A 24,991-nucleotide genomic window follows, 5' to 3' on the forward strand; every position below is an offset into this window, starting at 1 on the left:
CCAATCCTTCAGATCTATTATCACCAGAGAGATCTTTCTACAAAGATCCTCCAAATGTTCCCTTGGTCACCAAATGTAAGCTTTCTACAGCCCAGCTCTTGATCAAGACCTAGAAGAGTTGTCAGTTCCTATATGTACCCTACCTTGTACCTCAAGCTTTCCTTTACTGAAGGCTCTCCTTCCCTTCTTCAGAAACACTCAGCTCCTGTCAACCCTTCTCTGCAGAGTTCTATGTATTTATCTTCAACAGCAGTAGTGAAGGGCCTTGCCCTCCATGCCCTGCCTGGCAGATGTAAGCAGGGTTGATCCTGGGATCCGTTGATTCTGTTACAGAGCAGGGTGCCCCAAATCCCCAGAGCCTGCTGTTTGGGAATGGGGGAAGGGGACAACTTTTAAGGTGCCTCTGCATATCTATGGCTGGTAGCCAGTGCCTTAGTTATGCAAATGGTTTTGGTTCTTCCAAGGCCCCAAGGAGATGGGAGGGGTTTTGACCATAGAATGGTGAGGAAAGAGCATACAGGGCCTGCGCAACGTTCTGTGAATGGTCAGAACCAGTTACCACGCCCATTGTGTCACAGGCCATAGTCAGGGATTTAAAAATAAGGCAGCAGCCATTTTAGAGGGAGAGTTCCACGCAGTCTGCAAGGAGGTAGAGAGCAACATGTGGCTTTGAAAGGGCAGAGAAAGAATCATGCATGATCTAATGCAACACGGCACATGTTTTCCTGGACTGCTATATGGAGGTTGGTGACATCTCACCCCAGATCCTGAAGGAGACAGCTGATAGATAAGGGATGGGGAACTTCTGGGCATGTTTTTGGCTCATAGCCTTTTGGGGAACAAGGCAAGTGTTGGGTCCTGTGGGAGAACAGGGCTCTGAGTTGAAGTGCTCACTGCCCTTCCCAGGTTGGAATATTGTAAATAAAGACCTGTTTTCCTCAACACTAGCTGCTGGGTTTTACACCAAGGTGCCATGTGAAAGAAACCCCTTTCGCTCTCTAACAATTTGATTCAGGTCTCTAACTCTTGGCTGGATCTACATGCTCATTCCTTCGGAGAGGAAGGCTTTGGCCTTGATCAAATCTTGACCTACTGTGCAGTAGCTGGGAATTGGGCAGATATTCAAGTTACCAGTATGCCTCGTCATCCTGTACAGGCCAGGGCTTTCTAGTGCAGAAGTTACCTGAGTCCATGGACTGCCAGGCTGAGCAGGCAGTACACTATGCCACTCACCGTGTGACCCGCACCTACTATGGCAATTTCTTCCCCTCGCTGATCTCAGTGTTAAGGTGGACAACAATACACAATCACACCCGGCCTCTTTGACTAATCAGGCCCACGCATCCCCAAGCACACAGTCACAGTCACTGACAACTGTAGACTGGCTGTTGTTTGCGGTGCCCAGACGCCAGTTGTCCCATACAACCCCCGCCCTGGGAATCCTCAGTAGTACGTACAAATAGCTAGTTGCTCCGCACACACCGCGGTGGTTCGGCATTCCGCTTCCGCATTCCACGGCGGATGATGGCCGAGGGGCGGCGCAGGTTTCCCAGCCGGCGCGGTTAGGCCGCTGCGCGCCGGAAGTGGCGGCGGGAGTGGGAGCGCTGAGGTGTGGGCCTGCAGGGCAGCAGCCCGGGGTCGGGGCGTTGGTCATGTTTCCCTTCGGGCCAGGCAGCCCGGGAGGGGACCAGGCGCCGGGAGCCTGGGCTGAGGATCCGGCATCATACACGGGACCGGAGGCAGCTGCCGGGCAGCTCCCTGCCCCGCCCGTGCAGGCACAGCCCGCGGCTGTCTCAGCCCCTCCTGCGTCGCCCCCCGGGAGCCCTCGCAGCCCTGGCAGCCCCTCGCTGTCCCTGGCCGCACGCGCTGGGGAGCTTGGGCAGCCCGGAGATCTGGCGTCCTCTGCTGCTTCCGCCCAAGGAGAGCCGTCACAGTGTTCGCCGCGGCGCCGGAGACCCGCGCCAGACTGCAGGGCCGGGAGCTGGGGCCAGCACGGCCTCAGCGCCAGCCTAGGCGGCCTTGGTGCTCGACTCTTTGGGTGGCTAAGAGAGCGCAGCCTGGGCCGTGGACTGTTCGTGGACCCGGCGCGGGACAACTTCCGCACCATGACCAACCTCTATGGTTCCATCCATCCCGCGGACTCGGTGTACCTCAGCACTCGCACCCACGGTGCCGTCTTCAACCTCGAGTACTCGCCCGACGGGTAAGTGCGGCCCCTCGGAGGGCGGGTAACCGCCTCCGCCTGGCTTGGCTGCCCAGGGTTCGCTCCCGGGCCGGGCTGTGCGTGTCCATCTGGGGCCTCTGGCCTTCATGCCCGGGCACTTTCCGCTGTGGAGGCCCCATCCCACCCTTTAAGGTAGGCCGCCCGGGGCCTCATTTGCTCACCTTCAGGACGCCCAGACTCTAGAATTGCCTAAATCCGCACCAGAGGGTCTGTCGGAGCCAGTCCACAACCAGGGTCTTCTGGCATACAGTAAATGCTTAGTAAAAACACTGAATAAATGCCTGTTCTTTCCTTGTCACCCAACGATCGCGGTTTTCTCATCTAAGCTTGTGTCAAGGGTAGGAAGCCTGCAGGTGCCCTGTACCCTGTGCCTGACTTGCCCTGAGGGGACAAGTGTGCCTTCCTTTGCTCCAGTAAGATGCTAAGACACTGCCAAGAGGTGTCCTATGATGTAGGGCATTTATGAAGTTCCCAGGCTAGACTACATGCTTCTGTTAAGGGGGTCCAGCCTTTTTCTGGCTGATTAAATGTTTGCCCTTGATTTACTTTGGGCCAGTTTTCAAAACATATCTTTTTAAAACTTTTGTGAGTACACGAACAAGTTTAACAACAATCAATGGAAACAATTTACACCCAGTTCCACCATGAGACCACATAATTAATAGAACTCTTATCCAATCAAAGCCTCTTGATTTCTGGTCATTTGCTTAGTTATTCATTCATTCATTCATTCAGCAAATAATTGTTGACCACCTCTATGTTCCAGATGCAGAGGTTGCAGTGATATGCAGAACTAGCTAATGGCACCACTTTCATTGAGCTTGGGACCAGTTGGTTCAACTAAATGTTAATAACCATACCAAATAACTCATAATGTATATTTACAAAGTGAGAGTGGGGTGTTTGAGGTTTTCCCGAGAAAGGGACACTTAAAGAAGATCAGAGAAATTAGTAAAGACAAATTACTTAAGATAGGGTTGGAGAGGGAATGGAAGTACAGACAGTATTCCCTCACTTATCGCGGGTATTACGTTCTAGACCTGCGATAGGTGAAAATCCGCGAAGTAGGAACCTTACATTTATTTTAGTATGTATGTATATATTAAGGCTTTAGAAACCTTTCCTACACTTATAAACCGTTCCCAGTCCCTTATTAACCTTTTTCACACTTTTATAAACACTACTTATGTTCTTAAACATATTGTACACTCTCAAACCTACATAACTTTAATAACATATGGACACAGTACTGCAAAATCCCGTGATGTAGTGAAAAATCCACGATAAATAATTAAATATATTTTTAAAACCAGTCCCTTATTAACCTTTTTCACACTTTTATAAACACTACTTATGTTCTTAAACATATTGTACACTCTCAAACCTACATAACTTTAATAACATATGGACACAGTACTGCAAAATCCCGTGATGTAGTGAAAAATCCACGATAAATAATTAAATATATTTTTAAAAATCCCGCGATACAGTAAGGCCGTGATAAGTGAACCGTGATATAGAGAGGGACTACTGTATTTCAGATGGAGAAACTGATATGTCAAAGGACTTGTGTGTGACTGGAGGGGCAGCATATCATGTCAGAGAAGCTGAAAGACCATATATTAGCAAAACAAAAATATTTTGCTAAAGGAAGGCCTAAATTATTCTGAGGAAGGAGCAAAGCAACAGAATCTGGAGTCACAGTGAGCAGGTACAACCTATTCCATTTCACTGATGCAAATGCTTCTTAATTATACTTGGTGCTGGGATCTCCTTAAAGCAGTTGGGTGGAACTTTTAGCAGTGAATGTTTATCGAATATAGGGAAAATTGGTGAGAGAAACTATTTTGCTGAAGTTTATTCATGGAACCTCCCTGTCCTCTCCTTTAACCAAGCACTATTCTTAAGTCTTGTCCCAAAATATCGTGAGTCTGTTCCTCATAAACATTTAGTTCCTCTCCTCCCTACCTCCTACCTATTCTGTCAGGCCTTCAAAAGGAGCCATTTCTGTTTTTTGGTAGAGAGTGAGAGGGATAGAATGAGTTATGAAGAAGAAATTCCATTGGCCAGTAATATTAGAATGAGAAGTATATTACTGATAGTTCTTGTTTGAATGTGGACTACATTTTCCCATAGAAACATTTATGTAAAAGGTGGTTAGGCACTCTCATCCTTAAAACAAAATAATTCAATAATCTTTAATTACCCAGCTAATATATACTTATTGTAGAAAGCCTAGGCAGTAAACGAACAAAAAGAAACTAAACAAAACTTATGATCCCAGAGATTAACTGGCTATCCAAGGAAATTTTTTGTGTATGGTTTATTTTTATTTAAATGTGGAATGATGCTGTTTTATAGCTGCTTTTTTAATACAATATATTGTGAATTACCTATGTTACTATGTCTATTTCTACAACATTATTTAACATTTTTATTAGTTTAAATAAAACCTCTATAAATATTTTATATTTATGTCCTTAAGGTAAATCTCTGAAATGAATTAAAGGTTATGAAGATTTTGGATACCTGTTATTAAATTGTTCTCTGTGAAGACTATACCAGTTCTCAGTTCTATCAGACACATATGAACGTGCCTGTCTTCCCATACCCTTGCCAACATTGCATATTGCTATTCTTTTTTGTCTGTGTCAAGGTGAAAGATGAAAATAGTTTAGAGTTTTATTTTTTAGTATCTTACTACATCTAATATACCCCAAATTTTTATAGGACTGAAAATAATTTTTAGAAAAAAAATGACATCTGTGTTAAATGAGATAATTTCTTATATCCTTCAGTGATATATGAGTTAAATCAACTTACTAGGTACCATAACCACTGTCACTTACAAGGACTTCTCAGTACAGAGAAGGAAAGGTGACACTGAAGGTAATAATTAAAAGTATAAATTTAATAGAGACTGGACTAGAATTTGGCCCTAAAAAATAAATGAAAGGATACATAGATTAGAAGATAATTTCTAAAGAAATACTAAAATGTTTTAAAGAATAGCAATATTGTCAAAATAAGTGTATTACCTTCTAAGATGACATTTTGAAATAGGACATTCAATAATATTGGTAGATTAGATAGATAATAATATGGAGGACCTTCTCAAACAATTCCTCTATGAGAATACATTAGGGACTGCTGAAGAGAGAATTAATGTATTGGAAAATAGAAGTGAAGAAATTATCCAGAATGTAGATGAGAAACAAAGATTAAAAATACAAAGAAGGTTTAGTGACATGGTGAATAGAGAGAAAAATCATACCATATATTTGGTCAGTTCCTGAAGAAAGTGAGATATTGAATAGATAAGATAATGGGGCAAAAACCTATTTGAGGAGATAATAGCTGAGAACTTTCCAGAACTGAAAAAAAGCACTAAGCCATGATCTAAGAAGCCTAACACTCCCAAGTATGAACCCTCCCTAGACATATTATAAAACTTCAGGACAACAAATATAAAATCTTTTTTAAAAAGATATTTATTTATTTTTAGAGAGAGGGGAAAGTAAGGAGAACGAGAGGGAGAGAAATATCAATGTGTGGTTGCCTCTCGCATGTCCCTAACCAGGGACCTGGCCTGCAACCCAGGCACATGCCCTGACAGGGAATTGAACTGGTGACCCTTTGGTTTGCAGGCCAGCCCTCAGTCCACTGAGCCACACCAGCCACGGCTAAAATCTTAAAAGCCAGAGAAAAAGACCTTCAAATAAGTATCTATAAAGGCAATTAGTCGTTAATAATAGTGTAAGAGGACAGTGGTGATTATTTTTAGTATGCTGGGGAAAAAAACCTGCCAATTTAGATGTCTGTGTTAAGCAAAGATAGGTTCTTTGCTCTTGTCAAGAAGGAAGATGGAATAAATACTTATTTACATAAGCAAAACTGAGTGAATTTGCCACCACACCTTTAATAATAGAATTCTAAGTTCAGAGAGAAAAAAAATGTTTTCAAATGGAATGTCTGAGATGGTAGAAGGAAAGAAAAACAAAGAAAATGAAAAATATATATGTAAAACTAATTTTGTCTTTTGGGATGAACAAAGATGGAACTAAAATAGAAGATAATAGCATATAAATTATGAGGGGATGTTCTAAATTCTTTATGTTTTTTGGAGGGAGAATGACGATATATTGATTTGGGGCTTTTATAAGTTTAGTGTGAATTAAAAAATATATATTTTATTTATTTTTAGAGAGAGGGGAAAGGAGGGAGAGAGAGCGCATGGGAGAGAAACATGGATTGGCTGCCTGTCTCACGCCCCCAACTGAGGGTGTTGCAACTCAGGCATGTGCCCTGACTGGGACTCAAACCACTGACCTTTCAGTCTGCAAGCCGGCGCTCAATCCACTGAGCAACACCAGCCAGAGCTAGTATGCATTTTAAAATTTGCAAGGCAACCATCGGACTAGTTGACGAAAAATATGGAATAAAAATATTCCGAAAGAAGAAATAGAAAAGGTATAATAAATAAAAAGCAGAAAGAATGACTAAAAATAAATCCATATATTACTAATAAATAATAAATATAGAGGTACTAATGTTCAAAAGGATAGAGAAAGATTATTCAAACACATTTTAAACAGAAGAAATCTGGTGAGCTTTATTAATGTCATACAAAATAAGCTTTAGGGGGAAAAAATTACTAGAAATGTATGGTCACTTTATAATAAAAAAGCTCAATTCACCCGGAAGATAAAACAGTTCTGAACTTAATTCTTTTAGATTTAAAATATATACATCAAAAATTGTTAACTTCAAGGAGAAAATAGACAGATTTATCATAGGGGAAGATTTTCCCACACATCATAGTGTACTTCAATTAATCAGACAAATATAAACATAAAAAGGATACACAAGATATAAACATTACTTAAAATCTTGCTGTAAAGGGTATATGTAGAATGCTGCATTTAGGCCTGATATTCAGCTAGTACACATTGTTTCAGTGGTACCAGTTGTTAAAATATTGATATATGTCCATAGTAGTTGAATGACTACTGCCGCAAGCCCACTGAGTGCCCTCCTAAGTGCTTCAGCACCTTCCATGGGACCTCCCAGAATGACCTTTTACATAGTAACTAAAGAATTCAGAACTGGCACAGCAAGCTGCGAACAAACATCTCACTGGAGAGCTATCCGCATCCATTCTAATTGCTCCTCACCCATGCCAGGTACTTTCCCCCACACAAAAAACAAATCCATAGGCAAATGCCCAGTTGACCATTCGGCTTCTCTTAGTGTGGGACTGCCTATCTTAATCAGGCACTCTCCCACATTCACATGGTCATTAATGAGAACTGCAGCCTCTGGGAGATCCAGAGAAATGAAGAGAACAGTGAAATGAGAGTAATAGTATTATTGCAGGCACCATTCAAATATTAATTGGCATATTGTGTACTTCCAAGGCAGGATAGAATCTACAGCAGATGACTGAGGTCTAAGGGGATGGTTTATGGATAAATGATTCCTGGGATGCAGATCCCTAATTTTATTATTCCTATTGAATTTCACCATTATTTAGTGGGATAAGTTTGCCAAAATCCACTGGATATCAGCCCATCATAGGCATTAATAACACTCATTTTATTAATGAAAATGACTATCAGCATAAATCTCTATACCAGATACATTTAGTTGAGGGAACTGAGAAGCAGAAAGGTGATATACAAAGAATTTGTACCTTGGCTTATGCTCATAACTGGCATATTACATAACCTCTCTCCTGGGCTAAGGGATTAAGTTTAATATAATTAAATATGACATATCAATAAATTACTTTTGTGACTTAGTTATTAATATAATTGAATATATATTGAGTATACAAAATTAAGAGCAAGCATTATAAGGACTAAAAATAACTTAATATGTTTACTGTTACTTCAGCAAAAGTTAGAAAGAGGATTCAGCCCCGTGAACAATTCTGTTGATGTTAATAGTGATGTTTGGGTTTTTTTGGCTTATCAAGACTACAAGTTATGTAATGACTACCTATTTAATGTAGAAATTCTTAGAGGAGCTTTATGCAATTTTTTATGTCCATGGTTCAGACAAGGACATCTGGATCAAACAATATTGTGGCTACAATTTACAAAAATTAGTAAATGATTGGAAGTTACTAAAATCATTTGATGAACAATTTGAGTTACAACTAATATAATTTGGCAAGTGATTTTATAATCTATAGGTTAGTTTATTAAGACAGTGTTTGAATTTTATTCATATGTTTATATTACTAATGAATGTTTTTCTTAAAAAAGATTTTTATTTATTTTTAGAGAGAGGGGAAGGGAGAGAGAAAGAGAGGGAGAAAAACATCCAAGTGTGGTTGCCTCTTGTGCGCCTCAACAGGGACCTGGCCCGCAGCCCAGGATGTGCCCTGACAGGAATTGAACTGGTGACCTTTTGGTTTGCAGGCCGGTGCTCAATCCACTGAGCCACACCAGCCAGGGCTGAATGTTAAACATTTTTGAATATCATACTTCACTATATGTAACAGCTACCTAATTCTTGTTTGTTTTTTTAAACACACAAGGAAAATTTATAAAATTTTTACTTAAAAGGCCACATATTTCAAAAAATTATCATAGAGTACAGTTTCTCAGTACAGTGTGATTGCTATAAATAAAAAACAACAATAAAATAACTTAAAAAAACTCATGTGTTTTCAAGGTAAGGAGCATTTATGGGCCAAAGAAGAATTAACAATGGAAATTAGAAATATTTAGAATTAAATAATAATGGAAATACCACATGTCTCAAAAACTTACGGGATATATATAAGTAAAAAACAGTTCTTAATAGGAAATTATAGGTTTTAATAAACTGGAAAGGAAGACAAGGAAAATTAAGTATCCATCTGAAGAAAAAGAATAGTTATCTGCAAATAATAGCAAAGAAAATCTAAAGAAAGGAGAAAGAAGGAAATTCAGTAACAAAGAACAGAATTAGTGAAATTTTAAAATTCAGTTGCACTGCCCAACTGAGAGAAAAATTTGTTTTTGAAAAGACAAATAAAATTGAAAAAAAACCATTGATCAAAAGAATGCTCAAATAAACAGTATTAAGAATGAAAAAGGTGGTATAACTTCAGAAGCAAAAGGTAGAGCTTGTAGCTTTCCAGAAGTAGCAAAGTAGATAGTTTGGACCAACTCTCTGAGACTAATTTTAAAAACTAGAGAAACTAAAATATTTAATGTAAGATAGAAAAACCTTGTTTGGAAATCTTTGAAGGATTGAGACAATGAAGAAATTGCAGGGCCAAGATCTGCAAAAAGAGGGAAGCCAGAGATGGGAGTTTTCACCATTGTAGCCAAATGAATCTAGTAATATGATAGAAATGAAAGGGTGATTTAACATTAGAAAAGAAGTTAAGGTAAATCACTACATTAACATCTTAAAGGAAAAATATAACTTCAATTCATGTTGGAAAGTGTTTCATACAGTTTAGTATATAGTATTAATGAAAAAAGAAACAGCAAATTTGTTGTAGACCTAAGAAAGAGACCTTTCTTAATCCATATAATAGGAACTTGATAGCAACAGCAGCAACAAAAAAACCGTACAGCAAGCATTGTACTGAATGATGAAATGGTAAATGTATTCTTGAAGATCAGGAACAAGACAAGAGTGCCCGCTATATTAACATTTCTGTTCAACATTGTACTGAAAGTTCCAGCTGGTGCCACAAGGAAAAAATATATTAAAAGAGAAAAAAGCAATTGTTTGTAGATGATGTGATTATCAACAAAGAAAAACTAAAATACCTACAGATAAAGTATTAAAATAGTGATACTGATGGATACATATATTTTTTTTAATTTTATTTTTTGGTTTTTCAATTACAATTGTCCCACTTTTCCCCCATTGCTCCCCCCGGATACATATTTTAATGATCAGTTGCATTTCTGTACACCAGCAACAAACAAAGCACAATTTTAAAAAACATCAAAAAATGTCAAGTACCCAGGAATAAATCCAACGAAAGGTAGGCATGGTCCAGATGGAGAATCTCCATGGTAAATGGAGAGATACCATGTTCAAGGATTGGAAGACACCATATTGCAAAAATGTGAATTCTGTGCAAACTTTTCTGTAGAGTTTTAACAATCTCAATAAAAACCACATCTAGATGAGTGTGTGTGTGTGTGCATAACTTGGTAAGTGGATTGTAAATGTATAAGGATGTTCAAAGGTCCAGGAATTGCTAGGATACTCTTGCTAACAAAATCTTGAATATGTGGAAAAGTATGTACATTATTAATGGAATGATACAATTCTGTCTGATATAAATTTTACTGAATTTTTAAAGTCAGTGCATCTCAATAAAAATATCAATAAGATGTTTTAGTAGGATCTGACATGCTATATCTGAAGTTCATTTGGAAGAGAAAGCACAATACTAGCCCCCCCCCACAAAATACTTATAAAGCAGTGATGGTATCTAGCCTTGCCATGTATCAAATATACTTTTAGAAATTAAATTGGTGTGGGGGCAGTGCATAGGATAGAATATCAAGTACAAAAACAATTTACATATGATAAAGATGACATTTCAAACCAACGAGAAAAGTGCAGGTTTTGATATTGGGACAAATGATATGCATTTTAAAAAGTTACAAGTCATGCCATGTACAAAAATAGACTGTAACTAGATTAAAACAAAACAATGACTATCTGTTTTATAGATTTCTTATTTACAGTGTTTAAGGTTAAGACTCCAGAACCATTGATTCATTTACTTTTATGCACAAAAAGAGAAAAGTGCATTCCATGACTCTTCTGACTAACAAAAAGAAATGGAATATATACATCTTCTAAAATTATAGATATTAATTTGAATATGTTTTGCTCATGGTGATCAACTAGCACAGAAGTCCTTCAGCTATATTAAATTTTTAAAGTCCACTTACCTCAAAAAAAGGTGTTTATGCAGACACCCTTTAATAGGTAATTTTATGATTACCAAATATGGGAAAGATTTCAATTTAGTAGATTGTTTCCCTCTCCAACTTTATCTAAAAAGTTTTTTCTGAATACAAAAGTTTGACTATTTGAAATTCTATGATGCACTTTCAGCTTAAGTGTACAAAATTCCACTTATTATTAGAATTATAAATTGGGAAGACCTGCAGTTTCAGAGGTGCAGAATTTCATTTGCTAGATCTGAATCTGAAAGAGCAGTACCCAAAGAAAACTAGACTTAATCAAAATCAATAAACGACAGTGGATTTTTAGAAATCAAAATGGGGCTTGTAAAAGGTTTATGAAAATAAAACTTTTTAATAGGGAAGGGTTGAAACTAGAGGCAATACTAAAAAACTGTAAGGAAAAGATTGTTTGACTATATTTAATTAGTAGGATATAGACCAGATCTTTTCCATGCATTTTAATATATACTAATAAAGAAATAAATAATTTTGTTATATAAGTTATTTTTCCTCTGAGTTGCCTCATCTATGCAACCAGACTTTCTCATTTAAAAACATGTTTTGGAGCTCATTTCTATAATATCCATGTAAAGCTATCCCTTTCTTTTCAAAAGTTACAAAGTATTATGTACCATGACTTATATAATCAATTGTTCCTTCTTTATGTACATTTAGGTTTTTTTTTATTTCTTCTTACAATGAAGCATATATTCTTTGTATTTATGAATGATTATGCCTCTAGATTAGATACCCAGAAAAAATTGCTGAGTCAAAAATATACACTTTTAAAATTTTGATAGATACTGGTACTCTCCAAACATAAACTGTACCAGTTTATACTCCACCATAATATATGAGAGTACCATTTTCTACTAATGCCAATATGGACAGTGTCAATATTTTAAACATTTGCTGCTAACATTGGCAAAAAGAAGCTATTCACTTATACTTTGTGTAATTATAAATAAATGAGTATCAATAACCAGCAAATGCAAGAAAACTAAACGAGAAATGTGTCATTTGCTTTCAGGTCAGTGCTGACAGTTGCCTGTGAACAGACTGAAGTTCTGCTTTTTGACCCTATATCATCAAAGCACATAAAAACACTTTCTGAAGCTCATGAAGACTGTGTAAATAATATCAGGTTAGTATTATGATGAAAAAGTGAACTTTATTAGTATGACCCAAAAATACTCTTGGAAGTTTGTGAAAATGTGTATAATGCCTTGTCCAGCAGTGCTAGATGATACACATTTGTGAATTGTGAATCTTACCCCTTGTGAAACTTATCCCTTTAATTACAAAACTTACAGTTAACTATTTTGAATTGGAATCTTTCTAAAATGCATTTTTCACTTCCACATGGTTTTCTTTTTTCTCGTCATATATTAGGGTCATTGTTAGGAACCTCAGCCAGTATTAAATAGTCCTGTAATGCCTTTAGGCTAATGATCTGCGTAGAATTATGGCAGTCCTATTACCAAGCCTGTCTCACCACCACCCCCTAAATTCACACTATTGAGGGGAAAAAGCACATATGCACAGAGAACTTCTTTATAGCATTGTTGGAAGCTCCTTAAATTCTCAATAATGTGGGAAGTAGATAACAGTTGAACATCTTGGTGGATTAATATGCAGTCATTAAAATGATGGTCACAATGACTACCTGTCAATATAGACAAATGCTTGGGATAATATAGGTTAAAATCATGATAAAAATTGTTCAAATATGACATAATACAGAAAAAAATGATTAGAAGGAAATATTTTAAAATGCTAAATGAGTGGATGAGTTAGACTGGATAGATTATGAGTAACTTTCTATTTTCTAAACTTTATGTAAAAGATCTTACTATTTTTATGATTACTTTTAATTTCAAAACAAAATGTGGAAATTACTTCTAGTCAAGATGACATGTAACCCCTGTGCTCCAAACACAGAACAAAAGATTAAATAACACAAAAGATATACCCAGGCTGTGAAACAACAATAAACATCTTTGTGGTTCAGAAATTAGACACAGACACAAAGTTATCAGCTGGATTTAAACCACAAGCCCGCTGGACTTAAGTCTGGCACTGACATACAGTCGTTCGGCTCCTGTCAGGAATCAAAAGTGCTAATGTGTTTCATGTGAGGCAGAAACCTGCACTACTACATAAAGGCAGGGGTTTGGTTGGAATATCTGTCCCATTTATAAAAGGCTGAAAAGCGGAAAAGCTATTAACTACCTGGGGCTATAGATTTTAGCAGATCACCAAGACACAGACTCATGACACAGAATTGATGAAGCTATTACTGAGTCAATGACTGAATGTCATCATCGGCAGCCGTCCGTCTCGAGAGACGATGGTGTAGCTTCTTAAGAGTCTATCTGCACCGCTGAGAATGGCTGTGCAGTCCGACTCGGGAGTGACACGGTATCATGTCATCATGAAACTGGAGGCCTTAAGGTCTCGTTGTGGATTAGAGGTTCAGAAATCCAAGTGGGGAAAACTATAAAACCATTAAATAGGAAGAAAGTGAGAAAAATAATTAAAAACCTTTCCTACAAACAAAAATTCCAAAACCCATATTAATGTCATAACAAAATCAGTGATTAGAATAGGCATTTTCTCTGGAAGAAATTAATTTTATGGAGTAGTCCAACAAAGACTTTATTTTTAAAAATAAATTATTTTATTTATTTTTTTTGACTAGGTAATACATGCACGTGATACAAAATTCAAAGATACAAAAGGGTAAACAGTGAAAAGTAAGTCTTATCTCCCACCTCTGTCCCCTAGCCACCCAGTTCCCCTCCCCAGAGGCAACCACTATTACCAATTTTTTGCTATCTTTTCTGAGATAGTTTGTGCATGTACAAGCATATACACACAATACATACACTTTTATATAAATGGTAGCATCCTACACATACTATTAGGTACCTTGGCTTTTTAACTTCATAGCATATTTAGAAACCATTCGATATTAGTATGCATGGGATGATCTTATTCTTTTTAACGGCTGCATAGTATTCCATTGATTAGAAGAAACTTTAAAGCATTTTTAGGATGCTCAAAGAAATAAGCTTAAGGGGTACTTTCCATTTAAAGAGAGGTCAAAATTACGAAACAAAAGAGATAAAATAAGAACAGGTTAACATGGGAATGAACCAACTAAAACTCTTTATAATTCGTATATAACAAACTCAGTAGAAGGGATAAATTTACCCTTTACACCATTGATGGCAGAATTAATGGGTTAGAAAACAGTACTAAAAAATATTCATCCAGAACACAGAAAAAAGATATGAATATGAAAGAGTAGTTAAAAGACACAGAAGATTAATTGAGAAACTCCAAAATATGTATAACAATTACAAAAAAAGAAGATGGCAGAGTGGTGGAGAACTAATTTTTGAAGACACAGAGGGACACATAGGCTGAGAATTCTTAGCATTGAAAAAGGGCCTGAGTCCTTCCACCATGAGTAAACTAGAATGTCATGTAGGTTAAACAAAGTAAAATTGACATCTAGACAGGTTGTGGTAAAACGAGAATGTCAAAGATAAAGAGAGAAATTTTACAAGCCACCAAAGTTGGAAGCCAGATGACCTACAGGGTTTCTCATCAGCAACAGTTGATGCTAGGATAAAATGAAATAATATCTTAAATACTAAGGCAATACCATATCATATCCAGGTATACTGTTATTTTAGAATGAAGAATTTTAATTAAGTGAAATGATAAATGTTACTAATTATTAATAACAGAAAGATAATAATTCAGGGATTCTGGGGGGCGGGTGCATTTAAGACAAAATTAAAACTAAAATTCTAGATTAGCACCATCCAATAAAATTGTAATTCTGGCCCCACATGTGATTTAAAATTTTCTCATCATATTAAAAAAGAAAAGAGGCCTGCGAGCCAAGTGTCTCTGGTTCGATTCTCAGTCAGGGCACATGACTAGGTTGCACATCAGGTCCCCAGTTGGGGGCGCAAGTGAGAGGCAACCACACAGTGATGTTTCTGTCCCTCTCTTTCTCCTTTCCCCCCTCTCTAAAAATAAATAAGTAAACAAACAAATAATTTAAAAAAATGAATAAAATAAAATAATAAAAAAGAAAAGAGAAACATTTGAAATTAATATTTAATAATGCATTTTATTTAACCCAATATGTCTAAAATATTATTTCAGCATGTAATCAGTATAAAATTTATTGAGATATTTTACTTATATTTTTTTCATGCTAGATTATCAAAATCTAGTATGTATTTTAGACTTAGAGTACATCTTACTTCAGACTGGCCACATATCAAGGATTCAACAGCCACGTGTGTCTAATGGCTCCCAAATTAGACACTATATTTGAAGAGAGTAACAAAAATATTGGTTGTATATATGGGGGAGTTTTGTTCAGTGGGAACATATAACATGTTAAGGTCCCTGTCATGTTTAGGAAGAGATAGAAATGTAAAGTAATTTCAGACTCTTTCAGAGCAATATGTAATTAAATATATACAATACAAAATAAAACTAAAAGTAATTAAAATAATAGAAATACAGTTTACAGCTTCCAAACCAGCAGAAGAGGAGGGAAAAAGAATATTGAAAACTTGCTCAGTTCAGAAGACAGGAAAGCTTTAAAAAGTAAATAAATAAAACAAAGGACAAGGAAAGGGATAATAAATAGAAAACAAGAAGTAAAAATAGTTCCAAATATATGTGTAGTTCACAGTAAGCATAAATGGATTGATTGATCTTTATTAAAAAACACAGAGACAGCAATTTGAATGAAAACTCTTTATAGAGATACCAAAAAATAAGACTGCCCAGAAGTGGAAAAAGAAAACTGTGGTAGGTTATCATTATTGGACAGATGGAGGATCAAAGTCTTTAATAAGGATAAAATACAAAAGCACATATTTTAAAAAAAGAAAAATTCACCAAGAAGGCATAATCATGAACTTTTATGCAACTTGAAATATATGCATATAGAGCAAAGATGGAATGATTAGGAATTACAAGTCTATTAGTCATAGTGAGAGATTTTAATACAGTTTTATCCAAAACTAGTAAATCAAGCAGATAAAAATTAGGCTATAGAAGATAAACTAGAAGTGCTGTATAAAATTTTTAATATATATATGTTTTATTGTATAGTTGAACTGATAAGAGAGAAAGGAATCCTAGCGCCAAAAATGAAGTAGAAGCAGGAATGCAAGGAAATAAACATGCATTCAAGCTGTCTTTTACCTTGGAGGCATCGGCCAAATGCTAGTGACTGAGTTTCTGTTTTGGCATGTATGAGGAGTACCGAGGACAGGAGAGTTAAATCTGCAGCCTGTTGAAGGTGAGGACTCAAGTAGAAAACTCTGCGGAGGGGTGGGACTCCAAAGGGTTTTACTTTTAGCATAAAAGTAACCTAGAAATAAATCACTATATTCATCTAGATTGTGGCATTTGGTAGAGGGGTGTCAAAAAACTCTGAATTTCTAACCACAAGCCAGCCTTCATGCATGTGTGGGGCCTAAATTCACACTACCATATGGTCCAAAAACACATGCAAATCTTCAGAGAAAACTCAGCATTATAAAGGAGTCAGTTCCTCCCAAATTAGTCTATACATTTAGTGTAGTTTTAATCAAAATGTCAACAGTTTTTTAAACTTGATTTTAAAATTCATATTGAACAGCAGAGTGCCAAGAATATTGGAGACTTAATTTGAAGAGGGCTAAGGTGGTTTGATATCTCCAGATGTCAAACAGTCTCAGTACAGGGAAAAATTAGTGACTAATTGAATGGAATAGAGCTTCCAGAAACTTGACATATGAAAGCAGGGGCATTACAAATCAGTGTGGGAGTATGAAAAACAGAGAATTGGTTATATATATGAAAAAATAAAATTAGATTTTGATCTCATACCATAACTAAAAGTAACTGAAAAGTAAATACCAGTTAGACTTAATTATGAAAGCAAACCTTTAAAGCTTTAGAAGAAATAGAGAATATATTTATGTTCTAAGAAAGGATTTTGTAAGACAAAAAAGCATAAACATTTAGGATTAATAAGTTCAACTGCATTACAATTTAAATCTTTATTGTAACCAAAGACATGAGTGTGAGAAGATAAGCTGTGGGCTGGTGAGAGAAGATATTTCCATTGCACATAACTAAAAAAAGGATTAATATCCAGAATATATGAGGCAATTATCCTGGAGCAAAACAGGCAGAGAATCACATAAGAGAAACTAAAATGAGCAATAAATATGAAAAGATTTCAAGCTTACTAGTTATTATGCAATTGCAAAAATAAAGATAACAGTGAAGAAATACCAAGTACTGACAAAGACGTTGAGCAACAGAGACTCTTAGATATTGCTGATGCATTATAAATTGGTAAAATTATTTTGAAGAGCAGTTTAGCAATATCTGGTAAAATTGAAGATCAATTTTTAAAAAAAGTACATGTGAGCAAAGAGATATGTTAAAAGGGTTTATTATAGCAGTTAGTATTAAAAGCTGGAAATAAATCTCCAAGAGGAAGATAAATTCTAGTATACTTACACAATGGAATACTATACATCAGTTAAAATAAATGAACTAGAAGAATCAGCATCTGAGATACATCTCAAATTCAAGATTGAGCCAGAAAAGCAAATTGTAGAATGAGCTGTACAGTGTGATACCATTTATATAAAGTTTGAAAATATACAAACACAAGCTTGATGAGGGCATGTATTTGTCTGTTTGTTCTCTGCTTTATCCCCAGCACCTAGAACTGTGCCTAGCACATAGTGGGTGCTCATTAAGTATTCACAAAAGAAAGTGCAAAACAATGTTATCGATTGTTTATGGCTATATACTTATGAATTCATGGCATGAAAAACTTGCATGGGGAATAACAAACAACAAATTTTGGATAGTGGTTCCCTCTGGAGAGGGAGGGAGGGGAATGGGATTGGGGAGGGATATACAGGGTACTTCAACTGTGTTTGTAATGTTTTAAAAAATTGAATGATACAAAATGTTAAAATTTGGTAAAGCTGGGTGGTGGGTATCACAGGTGTTTGTTATATTCTTCATAATTTTCTCTATGTCTCTAATATTTTACAATTTAAAAAATTGTTACCTTTAAAAGACCTGTGCCAAGTTGTTTGCCCCTACTCAAAATGATCTCTGACTAATCTGTTATTAGAATTTGTGTTATTTATCAATGTCAGCTATCAGTGCGCCTGGCCTAGTACTCCACACCTATAAATTTGAATTTGCTTCTTATCTGTTGGTTAGAAAAACAGACTTTGAAGCTTTTCAGAAGTACATATAACTTACGAGTTTTGAGTAAGGATATGAGGAATCCCTGGATGAGCTCAAGTGTGTGTTACTTAATAATACTAACTTCCATTTTTTGAGTGCTTATGTGTGCCAAACCTTGCGTAAAGCATTTTTCATACATTATATTATTTAATCCTCACAGTATCCAGATGTGAGACAGATATCGTACCCATTTTAAGGAATGAAGAAACTAAAACTCAAATATAAGAGACTTGCCCAGGTCTTATATATAAGTGGTGAAGCTGGAATTCTTGCTCAGTTCCATTAGATCACCTCACTGTACTGTTCAAAGAGATGGGCGTGCACTTCCTGGTTTGGTTCTAGACAGTCATTTTGCTCATACTTAGTAATGTCTTCTAGTTCATTTCATAGTTTTGAGGTCTGCTTATTTGTAAAATAAAAATGTTGGTAGTTGTGGGGAGTATTTTCTTTTGCTTCATTTTTAGGGAAAGTAAGGGGAAGTATATAATTTAAATTCTTAGGTCCATTATACAGACTTATCACTCATGAGGACTCTGTATGTGGCTTTGAGTCCATTTAATAATCAAGTTCCCCCCAATTATGCAGTTATACGGGGAACTGCAGTTATAAGAATATTTAGTGACGTGGCAGTTAAAAAACTAGTACCCATTTAAATATCTCAGAATCTACTTTTCCCTCCCACTGTCTTTGTTGGTCTCTTCCTGATTGTTCTATTTTAAACAATACACTATAGATGCAGTGCTTTTCCTGGGAACATGAAATATCTTGTAAAGGATGTAAAATTTCACAAAATCCTGAGGGTAATGTTATAGAATTAATTACGTGTAAAATTGTTGGAGAATGAGGATTTGATAGAGTTAAACTACTTAACAACTAGAGAAAAGAAAATGGCAGAAATGATGACGTGATAGATACTTCGAAAAATCATGTATTTCACAGGACTAAGGAAAGGCCCTGGGGAAAATTGATAAAGCCCTTGAATATCGTACAGAAGATGACCCTCTTCTTTCCTTAATTTTTATTGAATTTACTGGAATGACATCGGTTGGCAAAACCATACAGGTTTTAAGTGTATACCTCAAAAAAACATCATCTGCACCTTGCATCACATGCCCATCACTCCAAGCAGTGTCTTTCCGTCTCCATTTCCCCTTCCTTGCCCACCTTCACCTACCCTCCCATCCCGCTTTCCCTCTGGTCTGTTGTCTGTAGAAAATGACCCTCTTTTTTATTTCAATACAAAACTCAAGTATGAAGTAAGGATGCAATAGTCTGCTGTCATAATTTCATTGGAAAGATTATGCAAAAAAATCCAAACATTTTATTTATTCTTGTTCTCAGAATTTGCATATAGTTAAGTAAATGTAAGAAAAGCTTATTTTCATGATTTTTAGCTTTTTTTTTTTTTTTTTAGAAAAAGACTCAACCTTTTCTTACCCTTGTACAATGAAATGTTAGTGCCTGTTTTAAGAAAATTACATTTCAATTGCTGTTATCCTTTACCAGTTATCTTCTGATAATGAAGACCTCAATTTATCTAGATGTCAATTTATCTAGGGCTGTTATAGTCATACATTGGGATTTGAAGGGGTTTGATGCTGTAAATCAGAAACTCATAGATTTCAATGCGTGTAGAGGACTGTCTCCTGTTTATTAGGGACAATGCAATTAAAAATATATTATAATTATTAACTCATTGGGCTAGACTGAGTTTTAATTTGAGAGGATTGAACCAGATCTCCCAAGAACTTGTCTCAAACTTTACATTCTCTGCATCTGCTTACTTTGGGATAAGAACTGCAGGTGCTTTAACTGGTATCCTAGTCTACATTCCTAATTTCCTATAATTTATCTACTCTCTTTATCAATGATTCTCTAATATTAAAATTTTTAACAGGTAATACTTTGTGGGAAAAGTGAGAAAAATAAAGTCAAAATATTGAATTTTTCATTAAGGGAAATTTATTCAATTCAAAATGATTGGCTTTTGTTTTAAGATTATATTCTTTCTGTGTTGTTCGTATTAAAATATGCTTTCATGTAACAGTGGTAATTTTTTCCATGGCTTTATTGACAAAAATTTAAAACCTGATCCCTTGCTTTATTATATTTTTTGTGAAAACCCAAGAGTTTTGGAATCTAGCCACCTCAGAAATCTTTCTGAAATTCTTGGTTAATCATGTCACTCTCTTGCCTTAAACCCTTCAGGGCAGACTGGCCTACGGCAGTATAATCCCACTGGGGTTTTCAGTCCCTGTGTGCATTAAGTATTTTCTCTAGACTAAACAAAATGCCTTAGTTACAGTTTTTCCCCTAAATTTTTAAATGTATATACTCTTATGATGATGATCAATTTATTTTAAAAGTTTGACCTTTTGTTATTGTGTTTTTTGCAATTGTATACTTCCTGTCATGTGTGGAAGTCATTAAAAAGCCTCATTAGTAAAGGTAAAACTATAAGGGGAAAAATGGATTTGACAATATAATAATTAAAATTTTGATATAGTAAACATATAAGCCACATTGAAAAATAGAAATATATTTGGAAAATATATTTAACTCGCTGTATTTGAAAAACTAAGGTATATATTCATTATTATAAAGAGATTTTATAACAATAATAAAAATACTGCAGAAGGAAAATCAGTAAGAAACATGAATAGCAATTCACAAAAGAAATATAATCTTCCAATTAATATGAAAAAGTTCATCTTTATTAAAAATAAAAGTTTCAATTTAAAACAAGATGATTTTTGTTCTAGTACTTAGCAGAATTTAAAAAGTATCTATGTGGCAAGATTTGGAGAAATGGATACTCCTAACTGTTGGTGGAACTATATATTGATATGTTCTTTTAAGGATAATTTGGCTATGTTTATCAAAAGCCTTACACTTTTTAAAATCACTTCCTACTTAGCAATATATTTGCTTGGAATATACTTGGGAAAATAACTAGGGATGTGACTAATATTTAGTTGTTAGGATGTATATCGTAGCATTTTATAATAGTAAAAAATTGGAACTAATATAAACATCCAATAATTGTATATTAGCTTAAAAAAGAAAAACGATTATGGTTCATTCATACAGTGAATGCTTCTTGGCCATTAAGAATGACTTTCGTCAGTAAATCTTTAGTGACATGGCAAAATATTTATGAGATAATATTAGGTTTGAAATACAAGAATAGCAATTATTTTTGGTGATAGATTTTTCTTTATTAAAAATGTGTTCAATGGGCATGTATTTATAATTAAGAAATAATTATTGGGTATCATTATAGAATAAATCTATGATATATTCTCTACTTATCTCTACATATACAGCACTCCTCATGCCTCTGTAGGAGTTCCTAATCATCTTTTTAAGTCAGTTCAAATGATACCACCATGAAGTCTTTCCTAACTACTTTCTTTTCTTTGCTATTCCACAAATTATCTTCTATAATTATTTATATGTATTGATAATGTCTTTTCCATCAGGCAGTGAACTCCTATCTCATCCATTCATTTAGTAAGTATTTGTGAGTGTTTATTATGTGCCTGTCACTGTGTGTGTTGGGTACCGCAGATCTAACCGTGAACTATGCAGACAGGACCCTTCAAGAAGTTTATAACCTTGCAAAGTTTATAACCTTGTAAAGTACACTGTAATATTAAGCTTTGTAATAGAAGTGTAGAGTGCTTTGAGAGATTAGAAGATTTGTAAATCTACCCCAGGCTGGATAGAGAGGGAAGGCTTCCTGGAGGGGAATGATAGCCAAATATTAAAGTGAAAAAAAAGTGTTAGCCACGTCAAGGGGTAGGGGGAAAGTGGTTTCAGGTGGCAGAAACAACCTAAACAAAGGCCTGAAATTTTAAAACCATGTTAAATTTCAGGAAAGTCAGTATGGTATTTGTGGCTATTGAGATTGATTTCTGATAGAAAATAATTATGTATAATTTTATCTTGGAAGAAGCTTGAAAATTCATTTCTTCTGCAAGAGTTTAGGAAGTTATATTCAACAGCACATGTTAGAGAAAGCATCCCATTGTTGAATTAGGCAGGAATTCAAGTGTAATTGTAAGGTTTGTTGTTTTTTAAGTGTTTGTATAAAATATATTTTAAGGGTTGAAAAATTAGTGTGAAATAATTTAAAGTTCAAATTATGTAGTATTTTAATTGTCTGTTTTGCAATCTTGACTGGTCCTAATAAAATGGTGTTGACATTCTTTGGGGTGTGCCTTTGAATTAATAGATGAAAATGATGGCATTTTAATAGCAATTTTTGTATGTCAGTTGTTCTAAATAGAAAGAGATGTTACTTGTAGCAGAGTAAACATTTCTTATAATTTTAAACCCTTTATGCTTAACATGTCTTCCTTGGCAGTCAAGTCTTTAAAATCTCCTCTGTCTCCTATTAAATTATTTTTCACCATTTGTGTCTCCTTATATAGATTTTAAAGTTCTTTCTCTCCAGCACTGTGCTTCAAACACCCATCCCTATTTTCAGTTCCAAATAAAAATCAATATTGTACAGCCAATGGATATAATTGCAGTGCGGCCCTCATTAAATCAGTTTCTTTCCTTGTGATTATGTGAATTATACTTACTATTTATTGTATGTCAGAATCTGTGATTTTGGAGCCCTTTTTTTATTTGGTTTCTTGATTAGGAAATAGAAAAATTGTTTCTTAAGATTTCTTAAATAAGAGATTAAATAAACCAGTTTTTCTTTTCTGCTTTGTAGATTTCTTGATAACCGGCTGTTTGCTACCTGCTCTGATGACACTACAATAGCACTGTGGGATCTGAGAAAATTGAACACCAAAGTATGCACTTTACATGGTCACACTAGCTGGGTGAAGAACATCGAATATGATACTAATACAAGACTCTTAGTAACATCAGGATTTGATGGAAATGTCATTATTTGGGACACCAACAGGTTTGTGAATAGGAGATCATGTTAGGATTATAAACAAAAAAAAAATTTTATAAGATGGTAAACAAATTTAGTGTTGTGTCTTAGCTTTTATACCTCTTTAGGAGAAAGAAACTGGTTTTGTGAAAAACAATCAAAAAGTAATTCTGTCTTTTGTTACTTGCACTTAGTCATATATTGCAACTAAAAAATAATTGGAGAAAATTATACAGAAAGGAGACCAAGTAGCATAGTTAATGTGATGAGTTTCCTGAACTTAAGGAATTTAAGAAAAAATATTTTTGTTATTTCCTTTGTGGAACTAAGTGTTTTTCACCCATTGGTTCTTCAATTCTAAATCTATTTTGTCATTTTTTTGTACTGTGTTTTCAAGCATTAAAATAGTAGTTAGTCACTCCATTGGAGTATTACTGATTCCTAGGAGAATGTTTGCAAATAACATGTGGTGCAGTTTCAGTTGTCACTATGGGAGAAGAGAGGACAAGTTTCTACACATCCTGCAGTGCATGCGACAGTTTGCCCAGTGGACCAATTGTCTTGCCTGAAGTGTCAGTAATGTCTCTGTTGTGAAACATTTTATGGCTTTTTTCTTTAAAGAGTTTAGTTATTTTTAGAAAGAGGAGAAGGAAGGGAAGCAGAGAGGGAGAGAAACATCAGTTGCTTCTTGCAAGCCCCCAACTGGGGATGTGGCCCGCAATCCAGGCATGTGCCCTGACTGGGAATCAGATCAGCAACCTTTCAGTTCCCAGACGAGCGCTCAATCCACTGAGCCACACCAGCTAGGGCTGAGCACATTTTAATAAAATGTCTCCTTATAAAGAAATTGATTATTTAAAGAGTTGAAATTTGAGAAATAATTAAACTATATCTGTTGCTAGCCATGGTGAAATGACAACATGACAGTACACCAGGATCATTCTGAAATATTCTTTTCAGAGGTCATATAAAAAAGAGAGAGGATATTCTTCAAGATTTTTATCTATTCATGTTCTTTGACCAAAGGATAGAGTTACTGATTATCTTTAGACTAAGACAAACATACCTGTTAAAACTTAAAATATATTTTTTAATTTTAGAAATAAAATTTGAATGGAATATAAATGATTGCTTCCAAATTAGTAGAAGACTATGTGTTAATAAAACATGATCAATCCAATAGAGGCAAAGGAGATGGGGGGGGGGATCATTTATAAAAAACAGGTGAGTTAGGAAGCACAAAAACATGGTAGGCAGGTAATATAAATATCAATAATCACAGTAAATGTGTATGGACTTTTTAAACAAGTCAGTTAAAAGATAATGTTAGGCCCTGGCTGGTATGGCTCAGTGGATTGAGCACTGGCCTGCGAACCAAAGGGTCACCAATTCAATTCCTAGCCAGAGCACATGCCTGGGTTGCAGGCCACATCCCTGGTTGGGGGCGCATGAGAGTCAACCACACATTGATGTTTCTCTCCCTCTCTTTCTCCCTCCTTTCCCCTCTCTCTAAAAATAATAAGTAAAAATATTTTTTTAAAAAAAGATACTGTTAGTTTGGATTATAAAACAAAACCCAACTATATGTTTTTTGTAGGGGAAACACCAAAAACATACAAACAT

General features: G+C 35.5%; 1 protein-coding gene across 1 annotated transcript in view; it reads left to right on the plus strand.

The window, feature by feature from the left end:
* Window positions 1-1,578: 1,578 nt before the first annotated feature.
* The window catches only part of DCAF10 (DDB1 and CUL4 associated factor 10), a 41,378-nt gene continuing 17,965 nt past the window's right edge, over window positions 1,579-24,991 (plus strand). The window contains exons 1-3 of the mRNA XM_090274442.1: window positions 1,579-2,203; window positions 12,194-12,307; window positions 23,198-23,395. Of these exons, the coding sequence (XP_090130568.1) occupies window positions 1,653-2,203; window positions 12,194-12,307; window positions 23,198-23,395 (863 nt within the window). The 5' untranslated portion in view covers window positions 1,579-1,652. The remainder of the gene's footprint in view (window positions 2,204-12,193; window positions 12,308-23,197; window positions 23,396-24,991) is intronic.

This window comes from Furipterus horrens, unplaced genomic scaffold (assembly GCF_987537825.1).
Source record: "Furipterus horrens unplaced genomic scaffold, mFurHor1.1.pri manual_scaffold_4, whole genome shotgun sequence".
NCBI classification, from domain to species: Eukaryota; Metazoa; Chordata; class Mammalia; order Chiroptera; family Furipteridae; genus Furipterus; species Furipterus horrens.